This window comes from Molossus molossus, unplaced genomic scaffold (genome assembly GCF_014108415.1).
Source record: "Molossus molossus isolate mMolMol1 unplaced genomic scaffold, mMolMol1.p scaffold_m16_p_11, whole genome shotgun sequence".
Classification (NCBI taxonomy): domain Eukaryota; kingdom Metazoa; phylum Chordata; class Mammalia; order Chiroptera; family Molossidae; genus Molossus; species Molossus molossus.
In genome coordinates, this window is record NW_023425346.1 from 9,776,205 (window position 1) to 9,791,137 (window position 14,933).

At 34.6% G+C, this 14,933-nt stretch overlaps 1 protein-coding gene across 5 annotated transcripts in view; it reads right to left on the reverse strand.

The window, feature by feature from the left end:
- PTPN4 (protein tyrosine phosphatase non-receptor type 4) overlaps positions 1-14,933 on the reverse strand; it is a 251,441-nt gene that overhangs the window by 126,945 nt on the left and 109,563 nt on the right. For 4 of the 5 annotated variants that reach the window (XM_036254434.1, XM_036254430.1, XM_036254432.1 and 1 more), the window contains 6 exons: positions 9,550-9,592; positions 9,374-9,473; positions 4,802-4,846; positions 4,496-4,548; positions 3,532-3,652; positions 202-289 (listed from right to left, as the gene is read on the reverse strand). In XM_036254434.1, coding sequence (XP_036110327.1) covers positions 202-289; positions 3,532-3,652; positions 4,496-4,548; positions 4,802-4,846; positions 9,374-9,473; positions 9,550-9,592 — 450 coding nt within the window. The remainder of the gene's footprint in view (positions 1-201; positions 290-3,531; positions 3,653-4,495; positions 4,549-4,801; positions 4,847-9,373; positions 9,474-9,549; positions 9,593-14,933) is intronic. The other variant, XM_036254435.1, reaches the window with a different exon arrangement.

Consider the following 14,933-nt stretch of genomic DNA (forward strand, 5'->3'; position numbering starts at 1 on the left):
AGGAAAATAACATGAAAAATCTACTTCAACCATTCTTCTCATCAGGTATTGAATCTTAAGTGATTGTGAAAATTTCAAAGGAAATTTTCAGTGTGACTATGCTGGCATAACTCACTAGTTATTACATTTGTTATCCAATGCCATCAGGACATTACTGAGTAATAGAGCCTAACTCAACTTAAGTAAGTTTTCTTCACTTACCCTTGCATAGTGGAATTCAACTCCATAGAGTTCTAAGGTACGTGCTGTGTTCAGGTAACTAAATTCTGCTTCTGCAGGAGATACACCTCTGTAAAAACATCATTAGGTTAAAAATTAAATCAATCACAAATATGGCCAAATTAGAAAAAGACTATTTATCTGGTAAATTTTCAGCCTCCTAATTAAATCTTTTACAAAACACCATTTATGGTCACTCCTCTTACTTATGTACAACAACATCTAACTTATCTGGAAGGTACATTTTCAATAACACAAATTATTACTTTGTACAATAGTTTCAAGAAATAAAAGAATGCATTAAGTTTTAAAAGTCCGCAGCTGTTCTTATGGCTGTGAGGAAGTCACTCATTCTCAGATATAACTTAAAAGTAGCGTGTTTCAAAATTTGGTCTATATACCACATCTACACTTAAATCACAGTCTGCTTCTGAAACATGTAGATTCTGAGACAACCTCCAAGCTATGTTCTTAGAGAAAGGTGCACAGACAGGTATTGATTCATGACAAATGAGTGTCAGAATCTTTTATAGAACACTGACAGTAATTTTATGCCTGTTGAATCTAACAAAAATGGTTTGCAATTTTTAATGTCTTTGTATATTTCTCCATTTTACTTTTCTATTAATTCATTGTTGTTATATTTTTTAGAAGTATCCTTCCATAATAGGGACAAATTGATTAAATATCTCAGGTGATTTTATAAACACAAGGTTTAGAAATATAGTTTTAAATGCAAAACCTTTAAACATTCATTTACTCCTATATTATATACTGCTCTAACAACCTTAGTTATCTGTTATTATCAGATTATCGCAGAGCAACAGCAGCAAATTACAAAAGCAAAGATATAAACCTTTCATTCATTATTGATACTAAAAAAAGGAGCCAACAGCCTGCCAATGCATGATCATAAAAGTGGATTCCTCAAAAACAAACAAACAAAAAAAAAACAGATATACTTCAGTTTTCTATAAAATTCAATTAAGTTAAATAAATATTCTACCTTCCCCACCCCACCCGAGTTAAATTAGATGACTCTATTTTTTTCTTTGTTGAAAGAATTGAGAAATCATTTATTATTATTTTTAATTCTCACTTGAGGATTTTTTTTTTCTATTTATCTTCAGATAGAGTGGGAGGGAGAGAGAAACATCGATGTGAGAGGGACACATCAACTGGTTGCCTCCTGCATGACCCCCAACCAGGGCTGGGGATGAACCGCAACCGAGGTATATGCGGTTCATACCCCTGACCAGAATCGAACTTGCGACTCTAGTCCGTGGGCTGACACTCTATCTCTGAGCCAAACTGGCCAGGGCAGGAATCATTTCTTTAAACCAAACAGAAATATTTAATCAATACTTTGTCAAATGTATAATCTTTTTCCTTGCAGAAAAGACTTTTTTCAATACTGGTAAATTTTTTTATAAATTGAGTTTATCTTCAAAACCTTGATTCAGATGTACTATGTACAGAACTTTCATTATAAATGACATTTACTTTTAGTCCAAAATAGCCTCTCACCACATTACGGCAGTCTTAAAATTCTCCTTCAGTAGTCTTATTTTAGATAGGTGTCAGCGAACTTTTACTGGAAAGAGCTGGACAGGAAACACTTTAAGCTTTCAGGCCATATGGTCTCTGTTGCAACTACTCAACCCTGCTGTTATGTGAAAGCAGCCACAGACAACATGCAGACGAATGAGGGGATCTATGTTCCAAAAGTACTCATTCATGGACACAAATTGGAATTTATCAAAATTTCACGTGCCACAAAATGTTAATTTTTTAATTTTTTCCAACCATTTAAACTATACAAACCATTCTTAACCCATGGGCCATACAAAAATAGGCACTGGGCTATAGTTTGCCAATTTGTTTTAGATACATGAGTCATTACCAAATAAAGTAAGTTTCTTTACTAATAAGAGCTAGCCCTGGCTGGTATGGTTCAGGCCGAAATGTCAAGGGTTTGATTCCCAGTCAGGGCACATACCTAGGTTGTGGGTTCAATGCCCAGTTAAAGTATGTATGGGAGGTAACCAATCGAGGTTTCTCTTTTATATACATGCTTCTCTCTCTACACCCCTCTCTCTAAAAACCAATGAACATGTCCTTGGATGAGGATAAAAATAATAATAATAATAATAACAATAAGAGCTAATATTTCTTCATTGCTTACCACGTGCTAGGCACTGTTCTGAATACTTCATATTAAACTTACTTAATCCTTACAAGAACTCCAGAGGTAGGTAACTTTTATTATTCCCAATTTACATATAAAGAAATAGAGAAGCAGAGATATAGAATGATCTGGCCAAGGCTATACGACAGTAAATAACATTACCAGAATTTCAATCCAGGCAGTCTGGATCGAGTTCACACTCTCAGCCAATATGCAACACTGCCTTAGTTTCTACATGAGCATTTTGAATGGTATGTTAAAGCAAAACTGATGCCCTGGCCAGTTTGGCTCAGCGGTTAGAGCGTCGGCCTGCGGTCTGGAGAGACCGGGGTTCGGTTCCCGCTAAGGGCACGTACTCCGCCACCTGGTTGGTCGTGCGGGTGGCAGCCACTCGATGTGTCCCTTTCACATCGATGTTTCTCTCTCTCTCTCCCTTCCTCTCTCTCCCTCCCACTCTATCTGTACAAAAAATGGAAAAATATCCTCGGGTGAGGATAAAAAAAAAAAGAAAAAAAAAAAAAGAAAAACTGAACCCTGACCCAATAAACAATATTATCTTCTATTCAAAATAATAGATTTCTTCTTGAAAAAAATTATGTAACAAAATTAGACTCATCAAATATCAAAATAGAATATTGTTATGAGTGAAAAATTGCTACTATCTTTAAAGGACTATTTTTTATTAATTTAGTATTGCATAAAGTTCCCTTTCTCCTCTTGGATCATTTATTACTCAACAAAAATGATTCCTTTCACATAGCTAAAAACTGAAAGAGAATTGCTACGTAGACTGTGAATATATAATTAATATTCTAAAATTCATGGCAATTTTATGTAATAGAAACTTTATAATAAAAAAAAGTTTATATATATTCCTGACTACTTCACATAATAAAAAAGACCTTTTATATATTTATATAGAATATTAAACTTTACATAATAAACCATGATTTTTCTTTAACATAAATCACCTACATTTCTTTATAACAATCATACTATTTTATATAATAGTGTTTTACATTTAGTAAATGTAACAATCACATTAAAAATAATTTAAAACATTTCTATAAAAAGATGCCATTAAGAAGATTAATAAACAAGCAGAAAAGTAAATAAATCCTTACGTGTGTTGCTGATGTAATTTTGCAATGTCTTTTTCAAAATCTTGAGGTTGATTAGGAATGAAAGAATAATCTGAGAGGTAGCCTGGCAAGTTATCTGACTGATTGTAGTCTCCAAGTTCAGCTAATAAATAAAGGAAAAATATTCACTTTAATAAACACATTAAAAATTTTTTATAGCCAAATCATCAATGTCATGATTTCCATTATATTTCTGGAAGTAAAATATTTGTTTCTGCTGTTACAATTTAAACAATATTATAATAATGCACATAACCTTCTACATCTCAAACAACTTTAGAATTGTTTTTTCTGGAATCAGAGTAATTGCTAATGAATTGGATATTTCATTGCATTTCCTCTGCAGTCACTTTCTTCTGTGGAACAACTTATGTCTAAAGAATTTATATGTTGAAGGCAACGTATTACCAACACAGACCATGTAATTATATGTTATTTGCCTCAAAAGTGGGCTGGCTCTGGCTGGTGTCGCTCATTTGGTTAGAGCATCATACCATGTACCCAAAGGTCTTGGATTTGATTCCCAGTCAGAACACATGCCTGGGCTTCGGATTCATTCCTGGTCAGGGCACGTATATGAGGCAACCAATCGATGTATCTCTCTCACATCAATGTTTCTCCTCTCTCCCTTTCTCCTTCTTTAAAAATCAATTAAATAGCCCTGGCCGGTTTGGCTCAGCGGTTGGAGCGCTGGCCTGCGGTACAGAGAGACCCGGGTTCGGTTACCGCTAAGGGCATGTACCTCGGTTGCAGTTTGTCCCCGGCCCTGGTTGGTCGTGTGGGTGGCAGCCACTCGATGTGTCCCTTCACATCGATGTTTCTCTCTCTCTCTCTCCCTCTCTCTCCCTCCCACTCTATCGGAACAAAAAATGGAAAAATGTCTTCGGGTGAGGATAAGAAAAAAAAAAAAAATCAATTAAATAAAAAAAAGTGGGCAGATACTTACACTGAACAGCAAATGAAGCCAAAAGGGCAGCAGTATTATAAGGACAGGGCAATCTAATAAAACAAAAACACATAACCCAAAGTTAAACATAATTTCAAAAGCACTATAATTTATATTATACTATTCACACTTGAAATTTCCATGTGATTTTTAATTTGAACTATTAAGTAATGAATTTATCTGATGAAAGGAATTCATGTTATAACCACTTTTCAATAGATCATTTATTTGCAAAGATCATTAATTACTTAATATAGAATTAAGAGAATTTCAAAATCCAATTACTAAACATTTGTAATAGCCTACCTTCCAGTAAGAATGTCTTGTTTAATTTGCAAAAAGTACTGGTACCTTTAAAAAAAAAAGACAGCATTTATTGGAATTATAACATTTAGATTTAAAAATGTATATTTAAATTAACAAATAAAATTAAAATATTTAAGTATTTGCTTCTATAATATATATATTACCACATGAAAAGATTTTAAAAATAAACTTTCATAAACTCATGAATTCAAGTTTTAAAATTCTTTAATAAATAAAAGTTTGTACTGCAAATGTCTTGTTTCCACTAGATCCATTATAAAACTCAAGTTTTTAAAGAGTTATATGACAGAGGGAGAAGATTAGAGAGAAATACTCTGAGAACTGGTGTATGCAGATAGTAGGACTGGGAAACATAGCAAACAGACACAGGAGAACTGACAGTAGTAATGCACTCAAGACCAGTGGAACAAAATCCCTCTTTCTGAGATAGAAAGCCAAATGCAAAAACAGGCCTATGTGTTGATTATCTTATTAGGCAGCAAGAAATTATTAATTGCAGAAAAGCACCTTTCTATTTTCATTTGAGTTAAGAAAGCTCTCTGATCAGAAAAAACAAACAAAAAAACCCCACATAAGCTCCTTTCTCTACTATTGCTCTACTATTAGAATTGCCAAGTATCCAATTTCCCTTAAAACTAAAAAAAGTATTCTATAACAAGAAGTCTAGAGTTGCTTACAAGATGACACTGTCCTGTCCCTGCTAGTGGGTGAAGTCATTCCCTCACAGATGCATCAATGCTTGGGCAAAACCACCTGCCCTGCATAATGTTGGAAGACCACCAAAATTTGCAGCTTTAAATATTTAAATCGGGACTTTTATCTCACGCCGCAAAAAGAGGATACATACTCCAAGAGTCAAAAATCATTAAAACCTTTAGTTATTTCGTTAATTAAAGTCATTGAAGAGCTCCATGACAATTTGTATTACTGAAGAATGTAACTAAGGTTTTCAGATATTGATTAGAAAATTTTAAAAAATCTGATACAAATATTCTGGCTTCATATATTAATAATGTCTCTGAGGCTTAATACATAATATTACAAATGTTACTACTTAACCTAGGACAATATATTTCTATCCAGCCTAGTTAGTTTCATAATTAAAAGTTAAAGGTTCCTAGTGGAAAACAGTCTTATAGTTAGGATTGAATGGTCATACTATATGTATATCATTGACATAATACTGTAAATGCCACATAAATAATACCTATGCTTGCAGAATTTTATTTACATACTAATCACTAAGGACTGACAGTATGGAAACCAGAAAAGTTAAATCTAAGCTGTAAGTCCTAAGGCAAGCCAGCCTGTGGTCTTTGGCAAATTACTTAAAATCTGGCTGAGTTTTAGTTTCTCTATTTGTAAAAAGAAAGTAGCATCACTTGCCTAATATATATATTCCAGGGGCCCTAAACAGAAAGATAAAAGCCTAATTTTGAAAGACAATTAAGACCTTTAGAATAGATTAATAATGATTGAGGTAAACATAGATATCACCTTTTTAAGCTGTAAAAATGACAGTTTTTCTAATCCAGTCAATAAATAATACCATGAACTAAACACCTCTTGTGTACTAAAAAGATATGAAAGTAATGTCATCTGTATTCTCTTGATTTCTGAGAAAACTCTAATTCCAATGATGCCAGCAATACTAAACGATGTTTAATTTGGGAGCTCTGTTAAATCCATTCTTTTTCACCATTTACCTAAAATGGAATCCTAAGGTGTAGCAGATTTTCTGTTTTGTGGCGTTTATACTAGTTCTTACAATTTGGCAACCGGGGCTAAGAGTGTCTTATTACTACTCTGCACCACTGCATTAAGGCTACCCAAGCAGTAAAGTTTTAAAGGAGCATTTCTTGAACCTGGTTGTGTATTAGAATTACCCGGGAAGCTTGTAATGCCTATGCACAGGTCCCATCTGAGGCCTATTACATCAGGGTCTGCAGGGGTGTGGCCAAGGCAAGAGCTACCCTAAGTGATTCTAATTTGTAATCAAGGTACAGAATCACTGATGCACAATGTAGACAATGGTAATAAAATAAAAACTAGCCACTTACCCCATTTTATTAAATAGCGCCAGTTATAAGATTATAAATCTATTTTATAAAGGATTTTAGAAATAATGCATTATTTCCAGTGTAAACAAAGAAAATATTCTAGATTGATGGACTGAGTACAAACTAATTCCTGCATTACTATCAAACTTGATTTTACTTTCTTGTATTTCAGGAATATTTTTTTGATTTAATTATCAGTGAGACATGTATTCCTTGATTATGTTTTCAATATAGGCTATAAAAGAATCAACATAATCAAGTTTTGGTAAGAAATTCAAAGACTTTTTTTGAGTAAAGGAAATTATGAATATTTTAATTGCTTATACTAACAAACTTTTTATAAAAATAAAATATATTAGAAACCCAATTTAAAATTATTGATCTTTTAACTACAAATATTTATTATACATTTAAAAATCTGATTACTAAAACATATAAAATACTTTGAAGTTATATGTACCAGGAAACAATAAAATGCATTTAAAAATAATTAAGAATTCACAATTTTCATTAGTTTAGAGTAGTTTTCTTTTTTTTTTCAAATCCTTACCCGAGGATATTTTCAGATAGAGTGAGCGGGAGGGAGGGAGAGAGAGAGAGAGAAACACCGATGTGAGAGGGATACATCGACTGGCTGCCTCCCGCATGCCCCTGACCAGAGCCAGGGACGAACTGCAACTGAGGTATTGCCCTTGATTGAAACTGAACCTGCGACCCATTGGTCTGCAGGCTGATGCTCTAACCACTGAGTGAAACCGGCCAGGGCTACAGTAGTTTTCTTGAAGTTCATAAAAAATTAGGTTTTACTATACTAAAAAATCTTGTTATTTTAATTAACAACAACAAAACCTAAGAGCTATAGTACTAAGCTAAAAGGTATTCATGTAACACAATTTTGCTTTTTAAGATAAATTTGCTTGGATACTATTAGTTTCAAATGTTAGAACTGCCTAATCCACAGCCTATATTCTCCTATTATAAAAAAAGGTAACACCCTCCCCCAATAAACACACAGAAAAGGACTTTAAAGGATGTCAATCTAATTTTTTTAATGTGGTCTACTAAAAACCCTAATTCACAAACACTTGAGGACTGGCAGGTACAGGGAAATATCTTTAATTTATTATTTTGTTTTTCTACTTCACCACAGCATTCTTTTTTTTTATCCTCATCCGAGGACATTTTTCCATTTTTTTGTTCAGATAGAGTGGGAGGGAGAGAGAGGAAGAGACAGAGAGAGAGAAACATCAATGTGAAAGGGACACATCAAGTGGCTGCCTCCCGCACGACCCAACCAGGGCTGGGGACAAACTGCAACTGAGGTACATGCCCTTAGGGGGAACCGAACCCAGGTCTCTTTGGACCGCAGGCCGACGCTCTAACCGCTGAGCCAAACTGGCCAGGGCTTCACCACAGCATTCTAAAGGATAACCAATACATTAACATCTACAGGTAGCTTTAGGTACAGATTTTAAATTTGATGCCTATCTTTTAGAATAATTCTGAATACAGACACTGACCTATATTCTTATATCTGAGACTTTCATGGAAGTTATAATATGCTAATATTTATTTTATTATTTTGCTAAAGAATTACTAATTATGTCTTTCAACAACACACACGCTTAGCCTTCAGGTATTTTAAGATTTTTAAACTGATTTTCTGAGAGAGAGAGAGAGAGAGAGAGAGAGAGAGGAAGGGGGGGGGGAGATAGAAACACTGATGTGAGAGTAGAACATCAACTGGCTGCCTCCTGCACGCCCCCTACCAGGGGGATCGAGCCAGCAGTCCAGGTACGTGCCATGACCAGGAATGGAACCGGTGACCTGTCAGTGTGCAGTATGCCCACCTAACTGAACCACAATGGCCAGGGTTCTTCAGGTTATTTTAATAATGACAATTACCACAATGAGTATTCCTCATTATTTCTACCTTGAACAGTTCACCTAACCTTCATACATTATTAAAATGCTCATTTGGGCCTGTCTTGTATTTCCAATTTGCAGTTGAGAATCAGCTAATATGGAGGGTCAACTTAAGTTATATGTAGATTTTGATGGTTGTCAATGTCCCTAAGCTCCATGTTTTTCAAGGGTTAACTGTATACAGAATATGATTTTATATGGAAAAAATAAAGCAGGCACAATTCTCACTATGTAGCACCACACTTAAACTGTAGCATCATCTGATTACTTCAATTATTTACAGCAATACTGCTTAACCAGTTTTCTCTAGAAAATTTTAATATGTATGTAGCTCAGGAAGCTGCTCAGGGCTGAATGGGGTGGCCCTGGGGTTCCAATCTCCTAAAGCACTCCCAGTCATCCAAGAGGGAAATAAACTGTTTTCTTGAAACATCTTTGACTTATTCTATGTGCTGTAGGTAAACTCAGAATTATGGCATGGTAATTTATTTTTACCTAACTAATTTCAAAATTTCTTAATAGTTTTCACAATATTTAAAAAAAAAAAAAAGCTCTATAAACTCACCGAGTGTATTCTTCTTGTAATTTGTTGGGGTCACTTACAAAAAATTTGACTCTGAAGTTCAAACTATAAGGAGATCCTCCTAGAATTAATAAAAGCAATTCTAATTATCAGATTATATTAACACTTTACCTTTATAAAGTATACTTGCAAAACATCAAGTAAATATATATGCTCACTCTTTAGCTGCTTCCTTATTGGTTTGTTTGGATCCAGCCACCTCTGAAAAACAAATAAAAAAGACTGATTTCATTTTTCCTTGAGGAACTAATGCAATGATTTATGCAAATCTGTTCCCTTTGAACATTAATGCCAAAAACTGCATTTCTGAATAGACCTAGTTAAGAAAAAATAATTAATTTACAGATTTTCATATAAAATATAACAAAATTATGCTAGGAAGTACAGAATATATATATGTGGTAGCTTTAAGATTTTGATATTAATATTTTTTCTTTATTGATTTTAGAGAGAGAAGGAGAGAGAGAGAGAAACATTGATGAGAGAGAACATCAATTAGTCATCTCCTGCATGCCCCCCACTGGGGATTGGGCCCACAACCTGAGCATGTGCCCTGACAGGGAATCAAACTGGCAACTTCTTGGTGCATGGGTCAACCTCAAACCCTGAGCCACACCAGCCAGGCAAGATTTTGATATTAATTTCACATCAAATTATACAGTGTGCAATAACCTCTATTCCAAAAGTAAAAATGCTTAATAATATGAATTCTGTTAATTTAACTATGTTACGTAACAGCCTGGCATATTTAAAAACTTAACTTTATCTCATAAAAATATGGTTGGTTTTATACTCTCATTCAGACAAAATTTAACTACACATCACGAAAATCTACTTTTAAGAAAAATTTTGTAGCCCTGGCCAGTTTTGATCAGAGGTTAGAGCATCTCTAGGCCTGAGGACCACAGAGGCCTGGGTTCGGTTCCTGCTAAGGGCACGAACCTCAGTTGTAGTTTGTCCCCAGTTGGGGTTGTGTGGGTGGCAACCACTCGATGTATCTCTCTCACGTCAATGTTTCTCTCTCTCTCTCTCTCTTCCTCTCCCGCTCTATCTGAAGATAAATGCAAAAATGTCCTTGAGTGAGGATAAAAAAAAAAAGAAAAATTTTGTAACTTCCACCCTATTCCTTAAAATATAAACTACTCGTCAAAAAAAGAAAAGAAAAGAAAACCATGCTAATTTTGTAAGGGATAATGTTTTGGAAAGGACTGCTTTTGTGTGTGAGAATTTTAAGTAGCCTCAATACTTCTGAATGACAGTTAAGCTCTATTTTAGAAAAACTAACTGAATTCAGAAATCATTTCAACTGCTAACATGTTTCAATTAAAGAACCCAAAATGAGGTTATAGATTTGGCAGTATTTTGAAAGCACTACACAAATATAAGCTTATATATCATAATTTATAATCCTTACCTCCCATACTTGATTCCATGAAGAGTATACAGATTTATTTATTTACTTATTTTTTATTTTTTAAATCCTCACTCGAGGACATTTTTCCATTCATCTTCAGACAGAGCGATAGGGAGGAAGAGAGAGAGAGAAACATCGATGCGAAGAGACACGTCGACTGGCTGCCATACACACGACCCCAACCGGGGCTAAGGACAAACCGAAATCAAGGCACATGCACTTAGTGGGAACTGAACCTGGGACTCTCTGGACCGCAGGCTGACGTTTTAACTGCTGAGCCAAACTGCCAGAACCATAAATAGATTTTAATAACAAATGGCTGGGAGTAATTAATATTATCTTTGCTCTCCATTATCCCTAACATCCAATACATTGAGTACAGTTAATTTTACATTCAAACTATATCTAGAATTTAACAATTCTTCTCCATCTGGTCTGCCACTATCCTTATTTCTGGTATGGCTCTGGCCTGCTTCTTAATTAGTGTTCCTGCTTCTTTTCTTATCACCTTATTCATCTTCCATCTAGAAGCTACAGTAATCTTTTAAAACATACTGTTATTCCTTTGCTTAATATCTCTTGATAATTTCTCAATGCAAGGTCAAAGTCCTTAACACCCTTAGCATTGTCTCTTTACCTCTTCTATCTCAACTCAGTAAGCTCCAACCATAATGCCTCCTTTCTGCTACCCAAAGATGCATCTTAGTGTCTTCAATTCCATGTTTCCTTAATATATAGAATGTCCTTCTCCAGCTTTGCCATGACTGACTTCTTTCATTACCTGTATATCTCATTTTAAATGCTACCTCCTCAGAAAGGTCTTCATTGACCACCTTATCAAAAGTATGTCACAAAGCTATTTTCCAGAACAGGCAAGGAACATTAAATTCTCTCATAAGACTTTTTAAAAAATCCTTACCCAAGGATATGCTTTTAATGATTTTTAGAAAGAGGCAGAGAGAAACATCAATGTGAGAGAGAAACATTGATCATCTGCCTCCTGCATGTGCCCTGATCAGGGATCAAACCGAAATCTGGGCACATGCCACAACCGGAAGTGTATGGGAAGATGCTCCAACCAAACGAGCCACACTGGCCAGGGTACACATCTATATATTAATCTACTGATTTTGTTTCTCACATTTTACAGAAAAAAATCCATAAATACTTTCATTTTAATACTAGTCTAAAATCAAAATTTAAGATTAATTAATGTACCCAATGCCTGCTTTCCTCGCATTCCCTTCAAAATATCTTAATACAGAGATACAAACACATTTACATATACAAATACATGTGTAAAACTGACATAGCTTAGAAGGAGTACAATTATAAGCACTGGAAAACTGAAGAGACCTCATCAATAATGTTACTGAGATAGAACTTAGGTTCTTGGCTTAAAACAAGATGGCCCGGCCAGTGTGGCTCACTGGTTGAGCATTGACTCATGTACCAAAAGGTCGCTAGTTCGATTCCCGGTCAGGGCACATGCCCAGGTTGTGGGCCAAATCCCAAGTGAGGAGTATGCAAGAGGCGGCCAATCCATGTTCTCTCTTATCGATGTTTCTATCTCTTTCTCCCTCTCCCCAACTCTCTCTATAAAATCAATAAAGAAAAAAAAAAAAAAAAAGAACAATGCTATAATGAGCACTACTACACAGTAAAGATAGTGCTCATAGTAAAAACACACCATTATGTTGAAAGAAAAAGTGGGAAAAAGATAACATATAAAGTAGTTCAACAAATCAATGAGAAAAAAACCCCAACACAGAAAACAGACAATAGATAAGAACAGAAAGATTACAGGAAAGAAAATATATATGGCATTTCAGAATATGAAAAGATACTTAATTTTGATCATAATTAGAGAAATATAACAGTCTACATTAGGTTATCATTTTTCAACAGCAACACTGGCAAAAATGACATAGTATAATGCCAAGAATGTGAAGAAAACAGCACTCATACATAGCTTGTAAGAATATAAATTATACCACCTCAATGTAAGACAACTTGGCAATATTTATCAAACTATAAAATGCATATTACCATAGACCCAGCATTCTTTTTATAAAGCATTTAAATTGATATATTTCACACAATATAAAATTCACTATTTTAAAGTGTACACTTCAGTGTACTTCAGTATATTCACTAAGTTCATTAACACTAAATGTCAGAATATTTACATCACCCCCAAAATAAATCCCATTTCTATTAGTAGTCAGTCCCAATACCACACTATCCACAGCCTCTAGCAAATACTAATCTACTTACTGTCTCTATAGATTTGCCTCTTTTGGACATTCATATGAATACAATCATACAACAGGTAATCTTTTCTATCTAGCTTCTTTCACTTAATACAGGAGCCCTCCACCCCCCAATCCACAGGGGATATATTCCAAGACTCCACTGAATGCTTGAATCTGCAGATAATACTGAAACCTATATGTACTATGTTCTTTCCTATACATATCTATGTTAAAGATTAATTGATAAATTATGCATAATAAAATAACAATAATAAAACAATTAAAACAATTAACAATAAATAATTAATAATAAAACAATTAATGTACTGTAATGAAAGTTATATGAATGTGGTCTTTCTTTCAACAGCTCACTGTTTTTCTGATGATTATGTGAGATAATACAATGCCTACATGTTACGATGAGGTGAGGTGAATGATATAGGCATTGTGATGTTGCATTAAGCTACTGTTGACCTTCTGGTGATATATGAGGAGGATCATCTGCTTCAGGTGATGCTGAACAATCAAGTCATGAGGAACTACTAAGGATTGGATTAACAGGTGGGTAGTGTATACAGCATGGACATGCTGTACAAAGGCATGATTCATGTCCTGGGTAAGATGGCATGAGATTTCATCATGCAACTGAGAATGGTGAGCAACTTAAAACTTATAAATTGTTTATTTCTGCAATTTCCATTTAGTACTTTAGGACTGCAGGGAAGTGAAATCGTGGAAAGCAAAACCATGGATAAAGAGACACTACTGAATAATGTTTTTAAAGTTCATCCATGTTGTAGCATGTAACAGTGCTTCATTCCACTTTTATAGCTGACACTTGGTTGTTTCTTTCAGCTATCATAATAATACTGCTATGAACATCTGTATACAAGTTTTTGTGTAAATACATGTTTTAGTTCTCTCAGGTATATGCCTAGGAGTAGTATTGTTTGGTGAATGGTAACACCATATTTAAATTTTGAAGGTATTGCCAAATTTATTTTCATAATGGCTGCAACTTTTTACATCCCTACCATCTATGTATGAGGATCCCAATTTCTTTGCATCCCATCAATACTTGTTCTTGTCTGTCTTTTTTTTTTTTAAATAGGTGAGGGTTGGGCCCTTTCCTTGCCATTTTTATTATTATTTTTCTTTATTGATTTTAGAGAGAGAGGAAGGGAGAGGGACAGAGATAGAAACATCGATGAGAGAGATCATCGACTGGCCGCCTCTCATATGCCCCCCACTGGGGATCAGGCCCACATCCTGGGCACGCGCCCTGACCAGGAATCGAACCAGCGACCTCTATGGTGCATGGATTGACGCTCAACCACCGAGCCACACACCAGCCAGGCTTGTCTGTCTTTTTAATTACAGTTCTTCTACCAGGTGTGAAATAAAATGGCACTCCTTTTTATTGCTGAATAATATTCCACTGTATACATATACACTTTTGGTTCATCTACTCATTAGTTGATGAATATCTGCAGACTCCACTTTTTAGCTATTATGAATAATGCTTAAATAATGGATAAAGTTTATCCATTATTATAAACACTTCAGTACTAATTTTTGTGTGTGGGCATGTTTTCAATTCTCTTGGGTACACTTGCTTAGAGTAACTTTGTTATATCTTGAAAACAAGTACTGTAAGCTCTCTAACTTTTTCTTATACAAACGGACATTGAGATTATATCACTACCTGTATTTAGTCACATACCATAATTATCCATGTCAAAATTTCCTGTACCAACTAAATTACTGTGATATACCTGAGGTAAAATTCTTAATTGTTTGCAATGCAATATGAGTTTAAAATGTGATTTATTAGAAACAGCTTATATCTACTACATTTTTATGCTACATATTT